Source organism: Fukomys damarensis, unplaced genomic scaffold (assembly GCF_012274545.1).
Source record: "Fukomys damarensis isolate Sample0158 unplaced genomic scaffold, DMR_v1.0_HiC HiC_scaffold_16, whole genome shotgun sequence".
NCBI classification, from domain to species: Eukaryota; Metazoa; Chordata; class Mammalia; order Rodentia; family Bathyergidae; genus Fukomys; species Fukomys damarensis.
This window is the reverse complement of record NW_022900928.1, coordinates 25,101,958-25,118,402: the sequence shown is the minus strand read 5'-3', so window position 1 is coordinate 25,118,402 and position 16,445 is coordinate 25,101,958. Positions and strand designations below refer to the sequence as shown.

The 16,445-nt window shown below is 40.0% G+C and overlaps 1 protein-coding gene across 1 annotated transcript; it reads right to left on the bottom strand.

Moving 5' to 3' along the window:
• Nucleotides 1-3,882: 3,882 nt before the first annotated feature.
• LOC104847767 (olfactory receptor 52Z1) lies at nt 3,883-4,956 on the bottom strand. The gene has a single exon (XM_010603334.1). The coding sequence runs from the start codon at nt 4,954-4,956 to the stop codon at nt 3,883-3,885; it is 1,074 nt and encodes a 357-aa protein (XP_010601636.1).
• Nucleotides 4,957-16,445: the final 11,489 nt, after the last annotated feature.

Here is a 16,445-nt window from a genome sequence, read left to right as displayed (position 1 = left end):
AGAAATTTTAAAACACTTCTGATGTTGACGTACATTGTTCTCTTTCCCTATGATAAAATATGCAAAATTTACCATTTTATCAAAAAATTTTTTGGTACTAGGGATCAAACTCAGGACCTTGTACTTATGAGGCAGGTGTGGTACCACTGAGCTAAATCCCTGCCCCCTATCAATTTTTAAATATACAATTCAGTGGCATTTTAGTATATTCACAGTGTTGTGTGACCATCACTACTATTCATTTCCAAAACTTTTGAACATTCCAGACAGAAACCACCCATAGAAACTAACTCCTCATTCTCCACTCCCTTTCATCTGGCAATCTGTATTCTGCTTTATGTCTCTCTCTATCCTGGGTACCTCATACAAGTGGAATATAATATTTGTCTTGTGTCTGGTTTGTTTTACTTAGCTTAATATTTTCAAGGTTTTCAGTGCTGTTGCATGTATCAAAATTTCATTTCTTTTTAAACCTGAAAGATATTCTCCTTGTTAATCCATATATTAGCTTTCGTGTGGTTGAGACCAAATAACCAACACCCACAACTTAAAAGAGAAGAGGTTCAATGTGTATTCAGACATGGTCAGCTGGTTCTAGGGCTTGAGCATCATGGCAGAAGGGCATGGCGGAGCTAAGATGGTTAATTCATGGTGACTAGAAGTGGGCAGGGGAACTGCCAAGAGAGGAAAGGGTGAAGGACCATGGTCACACCTCAGTGACCCACCCACACATACCAGAAGTGTTCCTTACTAATCCTCTGAGTGGCTCTTGAGCCAGTCAAGTTGACAGTCCGCTTTTAACTGTCACATCCCACTCCTCATCAACTTGATAACCAAACACATCTCCTAAACCATACTTAATCTCCAAATAAATACAGTTCTACCCAGTATCCTGCATACAACCAAATCACAATAATCACTTCCCCAAGTTGCTGTTTTTCAAAAGTCATCTAAGTCTCAAGGTGAATGTGTTCCTTTGGAGTGCAGCACACTTTCGCATGGGTCACTCTACCACTTCTTAGGGATCTGGTAGGACTTGAGTCTAGCGTAGGCCTAGACATAGATGGTGGAGACATCCTGAGGACAGTCATTAGCCTTGGAAGGCAGAGATTTTTCCAATTTGGGAATATATGTGGGTATGAATAGTCAGGAAATAGAATAATGGTGGAATACAAGGTTAGTTTAGGCTTAATTTATTGATAATAGATCCGCAAAACAAGTATTGGATTTAATCTTACAGTTTAAGGGCTTAGTGTGCTCTAACTGGTGGGTTGGTTGAAACATGGACCAAAATGTTTATGGTAAATGGAGTTGAAATGTCAGAACTTTGACATATAATAGAAGAAGGAATACAAAGGCTTTGGGAGATTGACATTGACAGGTTTGATGGGCCCTGAAACCACTCTGTGGTATTTCTCCAGTTCTGGAATGCATAATTATACTCGGCAACTGGTGGAATCTTCACACTGGTTCTCTGACCTCTGAAGTGAGGGGCATCGTGGGGAAAATGATGCACAAGCCACTGGGAAACTGGTAAGCCAAAGTCAACATGACATCCCTGGAAGGATGGCAGATTATTGTCATAATTGACTTCAAGTATTCAGGAGAAGTGATACCCATCGCACTCCCATTCAACTCCCATATTTATTTGGCTTGTGCAGAAAACAGAAATTGGAGAATGGTAGTTGATTATTATAAACCTAATTGATGATTGTAAGCCCAGCTGGGTGGTAACTAACCAGATGTGACTTCATTGCTTGACCAAATTATACTCCTTGTACTTGGTACACAGTGGTTGATTTCAGAAGTGCTTTTTAAAAATCCATACTCTTCAGTACAGACTAGCATAAGCCAGCAATATACCATCATTGTTTGCTCTAAAGGCCCTATGTCATAATTTAGTCCTCAAGGGACTTTGGTCAACTTTCCCTTCTATAAGATATACTGGTCTAATACATTGATAACATGTTGGTTGGAACGTGTGAATAAAAAATAGCAAGCAATGTAGACATTATGGGTAAGACTAATTTCATGACGGTTTCACCAAAATTTAGGGACAATCTACCTTAATGAAATTTCTGGGGGTCCAGTGGTATGAGGCGTGTTGAGATATTGCTTGTAAGGTAAAGGATAAATTGTTGCATCGGATCCCTTAAACAGCCAATAAAGAGGTATGGCACCTAGTGGGCCTTTGGATTTTTTTTTTTTTTTGTACCTGGGATTGAACTCAGGTCCTTGTACTTGCAAAGCAGGTGCCGGAACCACTGAGTTAAATCCCCAGCCTGTGGGTCTTTGGCTTTTGAAGGGAAAATAATCTTCATTTTGATATACTGTGTTAGCTTATTTACCAAGTAACCTGAAAAGCTGTTGGCTTTGAATGCTGTTTGGAACAAGAGAAGGCACTGCCTCAGGAATTGCTGTGCTACTTGCACAGTAAGATCCATAGATCCAGTGGTGATTTAAATGATAGTGACAGTAATTGAAGCTTTCAGCAGGCTCCCACAGGTGAATCAGCAGTGGACCTTAGGGTTTTGGAGCAAAGCTCTGCCATCCTATGAATGTCTACTCATTTTTTTTTTTCCCCCGAGAAACAGCTTTTGGCTTGCTACTGAGCCTAAGTAGAAATGAACACTTACCTCTGGGTCATCAAATTACAGGCCAACCATAAAGTTGAGTACACAGAGGTATTCCATCATCAAATGGAAGTGGAATGTACAAGGCTGGGCACAAGCTGGCTGTGAAGCCACAAGTAAGTTACATGCAGAAATGGCTCAAATATCTTTGGTCTCCACTCCAGCTATACTGCTTTTTCTGTCTTAGTCTGCACCCATGACCTCAGGAGTTCCCTATGGTCAGCTGACAGAGGAAGAGAAGAGTTTGGTTTGGTCTACAGATGATTCTTGCAGTTTACAGGCACCATAGCTTCCTTCTGGGTCATCCTTGAAAGATGCTCTTTTATAGATGACAGAGAACTATGGAAATCTTTTAAGCAGGGAAATTACTGTTTTCTTGGTTTGAGAGAGTCTCACTATGTTGCTCAGGCTGGCCCCAAATTTCTGGGCTCAATTGATCTGCCTGCCTCAGTCTGTAGGGTAGCTGGGACTACAGACATGTAACACTGTACCTAAAAAGGAATAACTTTTAACTAGATCATATTAGCTGCTATAGGAAGAATGCCTGATCTATAGATTTGGGTCAGGCTCAGGTCTAATTCCAGCTCAGGCGTTAGTCTGTTCTTTGAGCCTGACTTAGGCTCTAGGCCAGGCGCTTGTGTTTCTGAGATCAGCCTGGAGACCTCAAAGTTCTCTGGGTGTTTGGCTCAGTTTGGGCTCCCCAGGGAGGGTCCACTCTAGACTTTGGGTCAGACTGGAGCCCAGGAGAAGACTTGATCTGAGTATCTTAGACTAGAGTCCTGGGCATGACTTGACCTGTTTGCGTGGGCTAAACTGGATACCCCGGGTCAGCCTGACCTGTGTGCCTGAGTCAGATTTGGGATTTGAGGCAAAGGCTATGCGTATTTGGGATGGATTGGGTTATAGAGCTCAACGTAGTTTTTGGACTAGACTGGAAACTTTAGTCACACTGAACTTCATGTCAAGTCTTAGGCTATATTTGGGGAAAGACATCAGGGAAACACTTGGATTATTTTACTTTCAGACTAGGTGTTTAGGGCACGTCATGTTCTGTTTGACTTGCTTTGTATGTCTCCTAGTAAAGCTTCATGCATCCAGATATTAACTGGAGATTTCTCAGCAAGTAGGGGAAAAAGTGCAGAGAAATATGCTAAGGAGGATAAATAGGTGCAAGCAATTTTATTATTGAGATGAAAGCAGGCTATTTTAAGAATCCAACAATCCATAATCTGCTCTGAGTACCCTGTTCTTATCTCTTATTCCCAGAGACCACAGGCTCAACTTTCCAAGTTGACAATGTTCTTTTATCCTGGCAACTTCTCTCTACTCTTATGCTTTGCAACCTCTTTGGCTTCTCTCCAACCTCCTGGCGTGATTCCTTTTTACAGAGCATCTTTTCTACATGGTGACGGATTTCTCTAGTCCTTACCCCATAAATGAGAGGATTCAAGGCTCCTGGGAGCAGTAAATATATGGCACTGAGGAGATTCTGGACATCTTGAGACACAGTCTTGGCCACTCGGAAGACAATGGAAGTGGAAAGGCCAGAGAGGTATATGGTGAGGATGACCAGTAAGTGGGAACCACATGTGTGCAAGGCCTTGGCGCGGGCTCCCCCAGAAGAGATTTGGAAGGCAGCATAGATGATGCGTGTGTAGGAGGCTCCTAGCAAGACCAGGTCAAAGGTCACAGTGACCAACCGCATGGCCAGCCCCAACTGGTTGTTGAAGGTCAAGTCTCCACAAGCTATGCTCAGCAGTGCAATGTACTCACAGGTGAAATGTCGAATCACTGCTGTATGGCAGAATTGGGCTCGTGCAGTTCGTACCACCAAGGGGACTGCCACGCCCAGGCTCCGTGTCAGGGCAAAAATGGCCAGCAGACTTAGCAGGCGGGAGGTCATCAGGTCAGTATAGCGGAGTGGGTGGCAAATGGCCACATAGCGGTCCAGAGCCATAGCTAGAAGGAGATTGTAATCCAGAAGGAGGGTGAAATAGATAAAGAACATCTGGGCCAGGCATCCATGCAGTGATATGGGGTTAGCATAATGCACAAAGCCTTCCAGCATTTTAGGCATCACAGCTGTGGCAGCACAAATGTTGACAGCCAAAAGCAGAGCAATGAGCACATACATGGGCTGATGCAGATTCCTCTGGGCCACTACTGTGTGGATGACCAGGGCATTGGCAGAGATGATGGCTACATAGAGGAAGGTAACAGGCAAAACCAGGAAGGGCCGCCCCTCCTGCAATCCAGGGAAACCCACCAAGAGGAAGTTGGTGTAGGAGATATTGAAGATGCTGCTATTTCCATCCTCACCCATTAGCTTCAGCCCTGGGGATAGCACCAGGAATGGGGATCAGAGGCTGTTGGAACAAAATGGTCAATGGGAAAAGGCCTATTTCTATTTTAGGGCTCAAGGGTTTTATGATGAAAATTTGTCTCAGCATGTACATTTGTCTACTTTTGAGGCACAGATAAATACAGTGTCAAATTTTGTAAGAGTTACACACAAACAAGACATTTCTTGTTTTCAGGGAGCCCATCACTTTCCATGTGTGAGATGTAAGCTCACAAGACACATGTTTATTGGTCATGTTCCAGACATTTGATTGCTCAATAAAAGGTGAGAGGGAAAAGTAGATGTGATATATGAGAGAGAAAAAAGGAGTGATGATGAGGTAAAATAGGAAAGGTTGAAGAAAAGAAAACCTTGATGACAAGGAAGAGAGAATAAAAATCTTTGATCCAAGGAACCTGGGAAGGACCAGGTGAGGAATGCTGGGGAGAGAGGAACCAGCCAGAAGTTATAGCTTCCCCTGTGTGCTCAGGAAACACTGGGGCAAAGACAGAGGGAAGACTTCTGGCCTTCCTGGACTCAAAGCAATACACACAGAGACTGTTCCTTCCCAAGGCTCTGTAGATTAGCTGTAGCACCTTCTACCTGACCTTGCTCTCAGAGTCATGGCTGATGCCCTGCCTTTCCTTGCAAGGTGTTTTGGGAGGGCAGGGGGAACAGCATGATGCTGGAGTGTTCACCACACTCCAAACCACAGAGACACAGGATTGCTTGAGAATTGCTTGTGACTAGGTGAATGAGGAATAGGAGAAAGATGAAGAGGGCTAAAGCATGTAGTTGGGATTTTGAAACAGTAATTTAAAAGCTTTGGCCAATTTTTGCATAAATAAGGGGATAGATATTGAAAGATAACTTGGAAAAGACTGTCCCATGTCTATCATGTAAACTATAAGTTATTCTCCTGTTTTGTGTCCTGGGACTCTTCAGGTGGATTCCTTAAGAAGCCTCCCCGACATGGGGCTTCAAAGCAGTGAATGAAGGAAATGAAAAACAGCCCTATAAAGAAAGAAGGAAGGGATGAAAAAGGCTGTGGAAGTTGGACAGATGGGTTAACTGACTAAAGAAGATCTTAAAAATGAAGGAAGGCTTATGGAATTAAATCAAACCAGACTTAAAATCCAATTGGAAGTAGAGACAGAGGAATCAACACTAACTTCAAGTATTTTCTAAACTATGATGACTATGTTGGATATTTCCAAACTCAAGAAAGAAGGAACAGGGCCAGAGAAGATGCAATTAATGACTTACATTTGGATGTTTTGAGAACTTGCACGTGAAGAGATGTCAGACCAACGACTGAGCTTTAGTGGAGAGCTCCCCAAAAGGAGTAAGGCTGGAAATGAAAATAAGGGAATAATAATTTTATAAAGGACATGAGATGAATTCCTGATGTACAGACAGAATAACAGATATCAGTGAAAGACAAAAAGAGTGAGAGAGGGAAAAGATGAGTGAGGTTAAGGAGTAAATGGATAGTGGAAACCAGATGAAGAGAAATTTGATTGGTCTGGAGGCTTCCAAGTAAATGAATTTACAGACTAGTAGAGGTGAAAGATCAATACAGCTAAATTACCCCATAAGTTTGATGTTCTGAGTAGTAGAAGAGCAGAACAAACAAGAGACGTGAGGATGCCAGGCATGTGCTTTCTAGAGGAAGAGGCATACCTCCACAAGGTAAAAGTCAAAGCCACAGACAAGCACTCCTTCTGTTTTCCCTCTGCTTTCCAAACTGTTTGGCTACCGTTTGGCTACTTCTTTCCAATCTAGTGCAAGAGATGTCTCCTCCCTTCCTCAGGATATTGTCTACTTCTCTCTTCTTTTCCCTTGGCTTATGATGAAGTTCAAGTCTCTCTCATTGGGGAAAAATTCTTCCTTAAGTGCTTATATAGCCTTCTGAATCCCAATCTCTCTCCTCACTTGTAAAGCTGAGCCCCTGTCACATCTTCACCATGCTATAATCACTGATCTGCTTAGGCGTTTCCCCACTAGACCGGCAGTGAGGAGACCATGTCTTATTCATCTCTGTTCCAGTAACCAGCACAGAGCCTAGTGCAGATCAGGGTGTGCAAAAAAGTGTGGTGTTGAAGGAATCATGATTGCACAAAGGGATTCTCTTTGCAACTTAGCAGCCCTTTGAGGTTGAGTGATTAAACGAAAACCTAATCCTAAGAAGCCAGGCTTAGAGATCTCAAGTGATTTGCTTAGTCTCACCCAGCAAGAAGAGCCAAACTTCACATCTAGGTCTGCTACGGGCTCTTTCCTGTTCATCCCTTGTGATGCACTCGCCTTTGGTACTGGAGGGATTTCAAGAAAAAAAAAATTGGCAGTACTGGGGAGTGAACAGGCAAGTACTCTGCCACTGAGCTACCTCATTAGTCCTTTCCATTTTATTTTATTTTTGAGACAGAGTCTTAAAAGTTGCCCAGGCTGTCCTTGAACTTGAGTTTCTTCTTCTAAGTCACTGAGATTACAGGTGTGCACCACTGTGTCCAGCAGGCTTCAACTGTGGTATCTCTTTACTCATGGCAATCCTAAGAGATGAATTTTATTTACCAACCTAATTTTAGATGAAGACACTGAGCTTTAGAGAAGTTAAGTTCTTAAAGTATCATAGGTCTAAAATGATACGGTCGGGATATTAACTTAATTTTTGTCAGTGGTGAAAGTCTGGAATTCAGTTAGAGTCTCAGGCTTGTCAGCCTCCAAATTCCCCACAAATCTCTTTCCTCCTCACCAGGCACCGTGGACACCCGTAGTGGCCTCCGATTGAGGTGCTGTGGCCTCAATTGGTTTTTGCCTCTGAAGAGGTGAGAGCTGAGGTGGGTGCCCAGCTCCAAGGCACTGATTTATGAGGCCACGGAGAAAGGAGGATAGATAATTACACCCTGGCTCCTGAGGAGGAGCCTCAGGAGATTCCCAGGGAGGAATCATCTCCAGGGGGTCGAAGGAGAAACCCAGAAGAAGCTGTCTGTGTGCTATTTTAGTGGTTGCTTTGGGGTTTTATAGCATACATTGTTAACATATTACAATCTGTCTTCGAAGACTGTAATGCCACTTCCAAATAGCATGAGATCCTTACCATAGGGTGCTTCCGTCCTCTCTTCCCGCAGTCATGCAACCACTGTCGTATGTTTCATTTTCCCACTGTTTTAAAGCCCACAATAGTAGATTTTTTTGTACCTCATTTTTCTACCCTAGAGCTATCTTAGAAAAACAAGACAGAAATCAAATTATGTTTGCCAAATTTATTCATTGTTTTATGTGACTATAGTTTATGTTATTGTTGCTAGCATTCCAGTGTGCAAATATACTAGAATGCATTTAAGTATATTATTGCTGAGGGACACTTATGTTCTTTCTAGTTTTTATTAATCGGGAAAGACACCATTATGGATGGTCTTGTGCATGTATTTTTCTTGCTGCTTGTATGCCTGAAGAGATGTGGTCGTGTGTCAAAGGGTATGCATGCCTTCAATTTTGTTAGATGATGGAAAATTGGCTTTCAAAGATGTAACAGTGATAATATCACCAATAGTGTATGAGGATGCATGTTGACATTTATTGGGAAACTGTTGTAATACATAGCCTGATCTATATTCACAGGATATGTGCTGAGACTGTACAGTGTACAACCTGGGTATCTGTCTGTGAGAGGTTTGAGATAAAATATTTTTCCATGTGCTTATTATTTGAAGCTATTTGTTTAGGCCTTTGGCCTATTTTACTATTAAGTTGCCTATCTTTTTCTTATTGATTTGTATTTGTTTATGTATTCTGGATACTAGCTTTTTGCAAATATCTTCTCCAAATATGTGGCTTCCCTTTTCACTTTTGTGACATCTTTTGATAAAGTAGTAGATACCAAATAGCACACAGGGCATCTTTGTACAAATTACACAAAAGGCTTTCTCTCTTATAACCTGAAAATTGTAGTGTGGGTTGAATGTAATCTTCCATATGCTTTTTGAAGATGTTTTTGGACAAGTTACTACATAAAATTGGAAGCTCTGCTTTTACTTACCAAAAGTTCTTAATTTTAGTGTGGTCAAATTTATACCACTTTTTCTTTTCCTTTATAAAAAGGTTAGTGCTTTTGTGTCCTGCTTAATAAGATTTTCACTATCCAATATCTTGAAGATATATCCCTTTGTTATCTTATAAAAACCTTTATGAGTTGGACTTCAACATTCAGATATACAGATATACAGATATTCAGATATATAGAAAATATGTTTATTAAACATTATATCATGCACATAACCTCTTTTGAAAGGTGATAGACAATGCAGAATCATCATTGTGATTTTAGCAAGTTTTTGTGGATTATGGTATCACATTTATTTTGTCTTTACTCTTTTGTATTTGCCCCTCTTAGGTTTCTGTGTGACTTTTTCTTGGCTTCATTGAGAGTTTAAGAGGTGTGTGGGAGGGGTCACATTATAGTGTGGGCAACCTTTCACACCATGCACTTTAGGCTCTCTTGAACTCACCAGGTAGCTTAGGCTGGCCTCGAACTTGCAGCGATCTTCCTGCCTCAGCCTCTCAAGTGCTGAGATTATAGGCCTGTGTCACTAAACCTGGTGTAGTCTTTGTTAATTTTTAATCAGTAATTTGTGATTTTCAGTGTATATGTCTCTCACCTTCTTGGCTAAATTGATTCCTAAGTATTTTATTCTTTTTGACACTATTATAAATGGGATTGTTTTCTTGATTTCCTTTTTGGAGAGTTTCTTGTTAGTGTATAGAAATACAACTGATTTTATATGTTAGTTTTATATCCTGGAACTTTACTGAATTTGTTTTATTCTAACAATATTTTTTTCTGGAGAGTCTTTAGAATTTTCTACACATGAGATCATGTCATCTGAAAACAGAATAATTTTACTTCTTTCCTTCTGATTTGGTGCTTTTTATTTGTCTTCTTTGTCTAAAATTTCTGACTAGGACTTCTAGAAGTACATTGAATGAGTGGTGAGAGTGGGCGTATTTGCTTTGCTTGAGATTTTATAGGAAGGTTTCAGCTTTTTCTGTTTGTTTGTTTTTTGAGACAGGGTCTCACTATGTAGTTCCAGGCTGGTCTCAAACTCACAGCGATCTTTTTGCCTCAGCCTCCCAAGTGCTGGGATTACAGGCATGCACCACCATGACTGACTTTTTGTATTGTAGTTTAACGTTTAGTGCACAGAATAACACAAAACTGAGATCAGCCTTGATTCTATGCCTTCTAGTCTTCCTTACAGAGTTGTGCCAGTCTTCCCTGCCCCAGGCATCCAGCCTGTGAGTTTCTTCTGTGCTCTGTTGGGGGACAGGGCAGACATAGGCCCTTTCAGTGAGCACACTGAAAGGCCAGGGATACTGGAACTACTCTCCATTTCTCCTTTACTCTCTCCTAGAGGAACGAGCCCAATTCTGTGCTTTTTCCAAGACTTGCAGAGCCTTGCTGGCTCCTGGAACATAGTTGTTTCATCGCTACCTCAGGAATCTGACTTACAGTATTTTTTATTGCTCTGTGTGAGATGAGGCAGAGGCTGGATCCTTTGAGAGAGCACGTTGCAAGTCCCAGGTTACTGGAATGCACTCCGCTTTTCCCTTTCCCACAAAAGCAGTGCTGATTTCTTCTGGTGTTGAGCTGTACTGGCCTGGGGTAGTCACTGATGCAATAAAGAGAAATTGCTCTTGGGGCTGGGGATTTAGCTCAGTGGTTCTGTCGCCTGCCTTGCAAGAGCAAGGTCCCGAGTTCAATCCCCAGTACCCCCCCAGAAAAGAGATATGGTGATAATATAAATTAAAATAGCATCATTAAAAAAAGAGAGAAATTGCTCTTCTTACCTATCTCAGTGTGGCTGATCTCAGTTTTGTGCTATTTAGAGTGATGAAACTTCTAAACTGACTTAGGGGCTTCTCATAAAGGTATCTTTAAACTTGGATCATTGTTAGAACTGTGTTTCTGTGTGGAAACAAAGGACAAGACTTCCTATTGTAACATAATTCTGTTTTTAAGATACAGTTTCCACTCTTATAGAACTCACATTATGAATTTAAATATTTTATCAATATCTATTAATTCAGTGCATTAAGGGAAGAAGAGTAATATTCATTATAGACACATGTGCATAAACTGGTTTTTAGTCATTTTGTTAGTTGTCACAAAATGGCTACATAACAATCAGCCACAAGTTCTCAGTGGCATAAATTTATTCTAAGCTCACATTTTTGGGATAGTCAGGTAGGAGGTTCTACTGACTTTGGCTGGACTTGCTTGCATGTCTGGAAACTAATAGCTGTCATCATGTCTGGGTGGGATGGCTGGGACAACTCAGTTCTGATAAATGTTTGTTTCATTTCTACTGCAGGCTAGCCCAGGCACGTTCTCACAGTTATGGCAGAGATGCAAGAATAGAAGTGGAAGTGCACAGACACTTTTTCAAGGTGTGCTAACATCCCTTGGCAAAAGAAAAAAAATCCCATCACTCAGCTTAGAATCAATTTTTTCTTTACTTTTCCAGACTCAGTCTGCTGATCAGTTCTAAAGCCAATAGCATGTTTTATGTTTTTTGTACAGCATCCCACTCCTGGTACCAATTTCTATTCTAATATTTATCTACTGCCACGTACAAGGGGAAAAAAATACTATGCTTAAAATATTAAAAAAAAACCTATTACAGTAAAAGATACATTGGCATTAATTACCCTCAAAATATCATCTCAACTTCAAACATATTTATTTATTATGTTGTGCCCAAGTCACGAAATCCCCAAGAAGACCACCAGGAAACTCTTCTGATGTAAATACACGAGGAGTTTATTGCAAGCTTGAGCTTGGACCCTCAGTGTCACCGACACAGTGGCTTCAAACTGGGAGTCCCAAACCCCTCATCTAGCCTATTTTTATAGGGTTTGGGTGACTTGAAATTCTCTCTGTCCTATTGGTTTCTTCTCTAAAATTCTAAATCTATTGGATGTTACTGGGGCCCTTGCAAAAGCAGGAAGAAAATTACCTCAGATTGGGGAGAGGGCTGGTTCAAAAAGAGGTCAGTGTGCTCAGGAATGTGGTGTGATCTTTTTATCTATACAGAACCTCCTGTTCTTTCTCTTTGAGGTTGGAATGGCCTTCCTCCCATCGACCTGACTCTGTTCTTACCGCAACTAAGTAAACTAAGCAAACCAAGCAAATTTTTAGTGCCTGAGTTCATCCGGGGGTCAGTTCTGGCACTTTGTTTTATGGTTTCCTAACTTAAAAATGGAGTTGGTTGAGCTAAGTGGGGAGGGTTTTGGGACTAAATATCTAGGGTCCCACAATTATTCCTGCCACTTTTGGAGGCAGTTCTAGAAGTTGTTTTTCAAAGTATCTTTACGAGGTGTGATTAAAAATTTGGTGAATGCCATCAGTAAAATACTAAAAAGCTAATTTTTACATTTGTTTTAGATAGTTTTAAACAGTTGTTTTAAATACTTGTAATGGCTTAAAAATGAAGATTTAAAATGTTGCTTGTAATACAGTTTTGCTTGATAAATTCTCCACTTTTTGTAACCTGTTTTATTTCTTTGGGTGTAAAGAGTTTTTGCTTAGTATTGTGATATTGTATTTTTTTCGTCCCAGTTGTATAGTAATGTTTCAGTCCATCATCCAGCTTTGACTGCTGAAATCATACAGCTGTGAAGACTTGCCTTTGTTTCTGTGAGACTGCTTTTCAGTTCTGTATTTGGTATCTTAAGTACTGTAGAAAAGATGTCACTTCTTAAAAAAAATTTGGTGAATGCTGCTGCCAAGTGCAGCCAACAAAAAGGCAGGCTCACGTTGGATACAAAGTCAACACTCAAATATCAGTTTCATTCCTGTGCACAAATAATAAATGTAGTAAGAGAGATTTTAGGGAAACACTTTCACAATAGCATTGAATAAATGAAATACTTAGGGATTAGTCTAATAAAGAAGTAAAGGATCTTTATATTGAAAACTATAGTACTCTGAAAAAGGAGATCAAAGAAAATATTTAAAAAATGGAAAGATATCCCTTGCTTGTGGATAGGAAGAACCAACATAGTAAAAATGGGCATGCTCCCAAAATTGTTATGCAGATTTAATGCAATCTCAATCAAAATACCAACAGCATACCTCACAGAACTAGAGAAAACATTCCTAAAATTCATTTGGAACCTAGAATAAAATTCATTTGGAACCTAGAAGAAACCTAGAATAGCAAAAAACAATTCTGGGTAATAAAGGCAAGGTAGGAGGCATCGCAATCCCTCATTTGAAATTGCACTACAAGGATACTGTGATAAAAGCAGCATGGTACTGGCAACCCCCCAAAACAAACAAACAAACAAACAGGCCTGAGGATCAATGGAACAGATTAGAAGACAAAGAAACAACTCCAAACATACTCAGCCTCCTTACCTTTGACAAGGGGACCAAACACCTTCACTGGAACAAAGCCTTGTCAATAAATGATGTGGGAAAAACTGGCTTTCCACATGCCAAATACCAAAACTAGGCCCACATCTGTCACCATGCACTAAACTAAAATCAAAATGGATCAAAGATCTAAATATTAAAACAGAAACACTGAATCTGCTAGAAGAGAGAATAAGTAGAATTCCTGAGGACATAGCTGTAGGCAAAGTGAATGAAACCCCAATCAAGGGAAATATCAAAAAGAATCAATAACTGTGATCTTAATCTTATTAAATAGCTTTTGCACAGCAAAAGAAATCACCCATAGAATGAAGAGACAACCCACAGAGTGGGTTAAAAAGTTTTGCCAGCTGTTCCTCAGACAAAGGACTGTTGTTTAGAGTATATAAAGGACTCCAAAAAAATCAGACCTCCCAAATTTAAAGATCCAATCCAAAAATGAGCATCTGAGATGAATACCTACTTCTCAGATGAAGATGTACAAACAGCAAAAAAAAGCACATATTAAAAATGTTCAACATCACTGGTCATTTGAGAAATGCAAGTTAAAATAACACTGAAATTCCACCTCACCCCAGAAAGAATGGCTATTTTCAAGAAATCAACCAATAACAAATACTGGCAGGGCTGTAGGGAAAAAGAAACCCTTCTCTGCTGTTGATGGGAGTGTAGACTGGTGCAACCAATGTGGAAACCAGTGTGGAGACTCTTCAAAAAACTAAAACTAGAGATTTCATTTGACCCAGCTATTTCCCTTCTTGGTATCTTCCCCCAAAGCATCATGCCATATGATATATGCCCACCCATATTTACAGCAGCACAGTTTGTAATAACTAGATCTTGGAAACAGTCCAATTGCCCGTCAATTGGTGGCTGGATAAAGAAGACATGTTTTTTAAAAATATAAAAGAAGGATAAATGAGATATTTCTAGGTAAATAGATGCACCTTGAGACTTCTTAAATGAAATAAATCAGATATACATGTGTAAATATCACATTTTTTTCTCTGGAACAGAAAATGTAAATAAGGACCACAGTGTATAATAGGAAGAAAATGTTGAAATGGAAAGGGGCACTAGGGAGAGGGGAGGGAGAAAGGAAGGAAAGGAGAAAGAAATAAAATGATAAAAGAAAGATAAAATGGAAAGAATTCTTTTGTAAATAAGGAAAAGAAGGGTAGAAGGGAGGGAGGGGAAACGGGGAAAAATAAGAATCAAGATATATCAGGCACAAATTCCCTAAGATGAATATGCTTATTTTGCATATCTAAATTATACTAATAAAATTAATGAATGATACAAACGTATCTAGGCATTAGAAAAATATGGTGTGCCCTTATTCACCTTATTCACCGAATAGGGTACTGTCTGACTTGTGGTTCTTCCTTAAAGTCTAAATAACCATGAAAGATAAGTGTTTGGAACTGATTCAGGACATTGATGTCGCCACAATAGTGCAGCTAAAGACACTTATGTCAGGAGAATTTCAGAACTGCTTCAGAAAGTGGAAGAACAGTGGGATATGTTCAAAGCAAGGGAGAGTATTTTGAGGGGCATCAATGTCAGTAAGTCTTTCATTGTAATATGATTTATTTTATTTTACTTTTTTTCAGCTTTAATTGAGTTTATTGGTACATTTTAGGGATACAGTACAGTTACATTCATTGTTGGGATCATGTACCTCTACATGGCAAGTCTTGATTCTCATTTTTTCCCCTTACCTCTGCCCTCCCTTCACCCCCTCCTCCCCTCCCCATCTACAAACACTTTATTTTCACCTTTTCATTCTCTCACATTTGTTTCTTTTCCCTTTTTACTCTTCCCCTACCCATCCCATCTTTCCTACAGCTTTAGCTCCTTTCTTCCCATTTCTAAATGCCAGTAATCTTATTAGAATCTTATGCATTGTTGCAGGTTATTCACACCCGGGACACTATTCGGTATTTACACATGTGTGACTTATGACAAAGGACTATTATCAAGGATATATAAAGAACTCAAAACAATCAGTCCCTCCAAATATAAAGACCCGATTCAAAAATGGGCATCCGAAATGAACAGACATTTCTCAGACAAAGAAGTAAAAGCAGCAAGAAAATATTTGAAAAAATGTTCCACATCACTGGTTATTCGAGAGATGCAGATGAAAACAACACTGAGATTCCACCTCACCCCACAAAGAATGGCTGCTATCAAGAAATCACACAATAACAAATGTTGGCGGGGTTGTGGGGAGAAAGGAACCCTTCTCCATTGTTGGTGGGAGTGCAGACTAGTGCAACCACTATGGAAATCAATATGGAGATACCTCAAAGAGCTTGGACTTCCATTTGACCCAGCCATCCCTCTGTTGGGTATCTTTCCAAGAGAACTAAAAGAATCATATCACAGAGAAGTATGTGCACCCATGTTTATAGTGGCACAGTTTGTAATAGCTAAATCTTGGAAACAGCCTATTTGCCCATCCGTAATATGATTTAAAATGTTTATTATAACTTTAAAATTTTTATTAGTACAGTTTGTAGTACAGAATGGTTACACTCATCATAGAGTTCATATGTGTACAGTATGCACCTTAATTTCTTTTTTTTCAGCTTTAATTGAGTTTATTGGTACATTTTAGGTATACAGTACAGTTACATTCATTGTTGGGATCTTGTACCTCTATGTGACAGGTCTTGGTTCTAATTTTTTCCCCTTGTCCCTGCCCTCCCTTCACCCTCTCCTCCCTCCCCCTCTACAAGCACTTTATTTACATCTTTTCTTTATCTCACATTTTTTTGTTTTCCCTTATTACCCTTCCCCTACCCGTCCCACCTTCCCTACACCTTTAGCCCCTTTCTTCCCATTTCACAATGTCCATAATCTTAGGGTTTTATGTATTATTGCAGTTTATTCACACCAGAGAAACTATTCAGTAGCACCTTAATTTCTATTTGTTGTCTCCTTCCCAACTCCTTCTTTCCCTTTCCCTTCATCTCTTGGTCTCCTTTTACAAAAGATCTCCATGTTTCCTATTGTCTTTTATTTTTCT

Excerpts from the sequence above, each read along its gene's own strand:
- LOC104847767 (XM_010603334.1), bottom strand. The coding sequence starts at position 4,956 with ATGGGTGAGGATGGAAATAGCAGCATCTTCAATATCTCCTACACCAAC.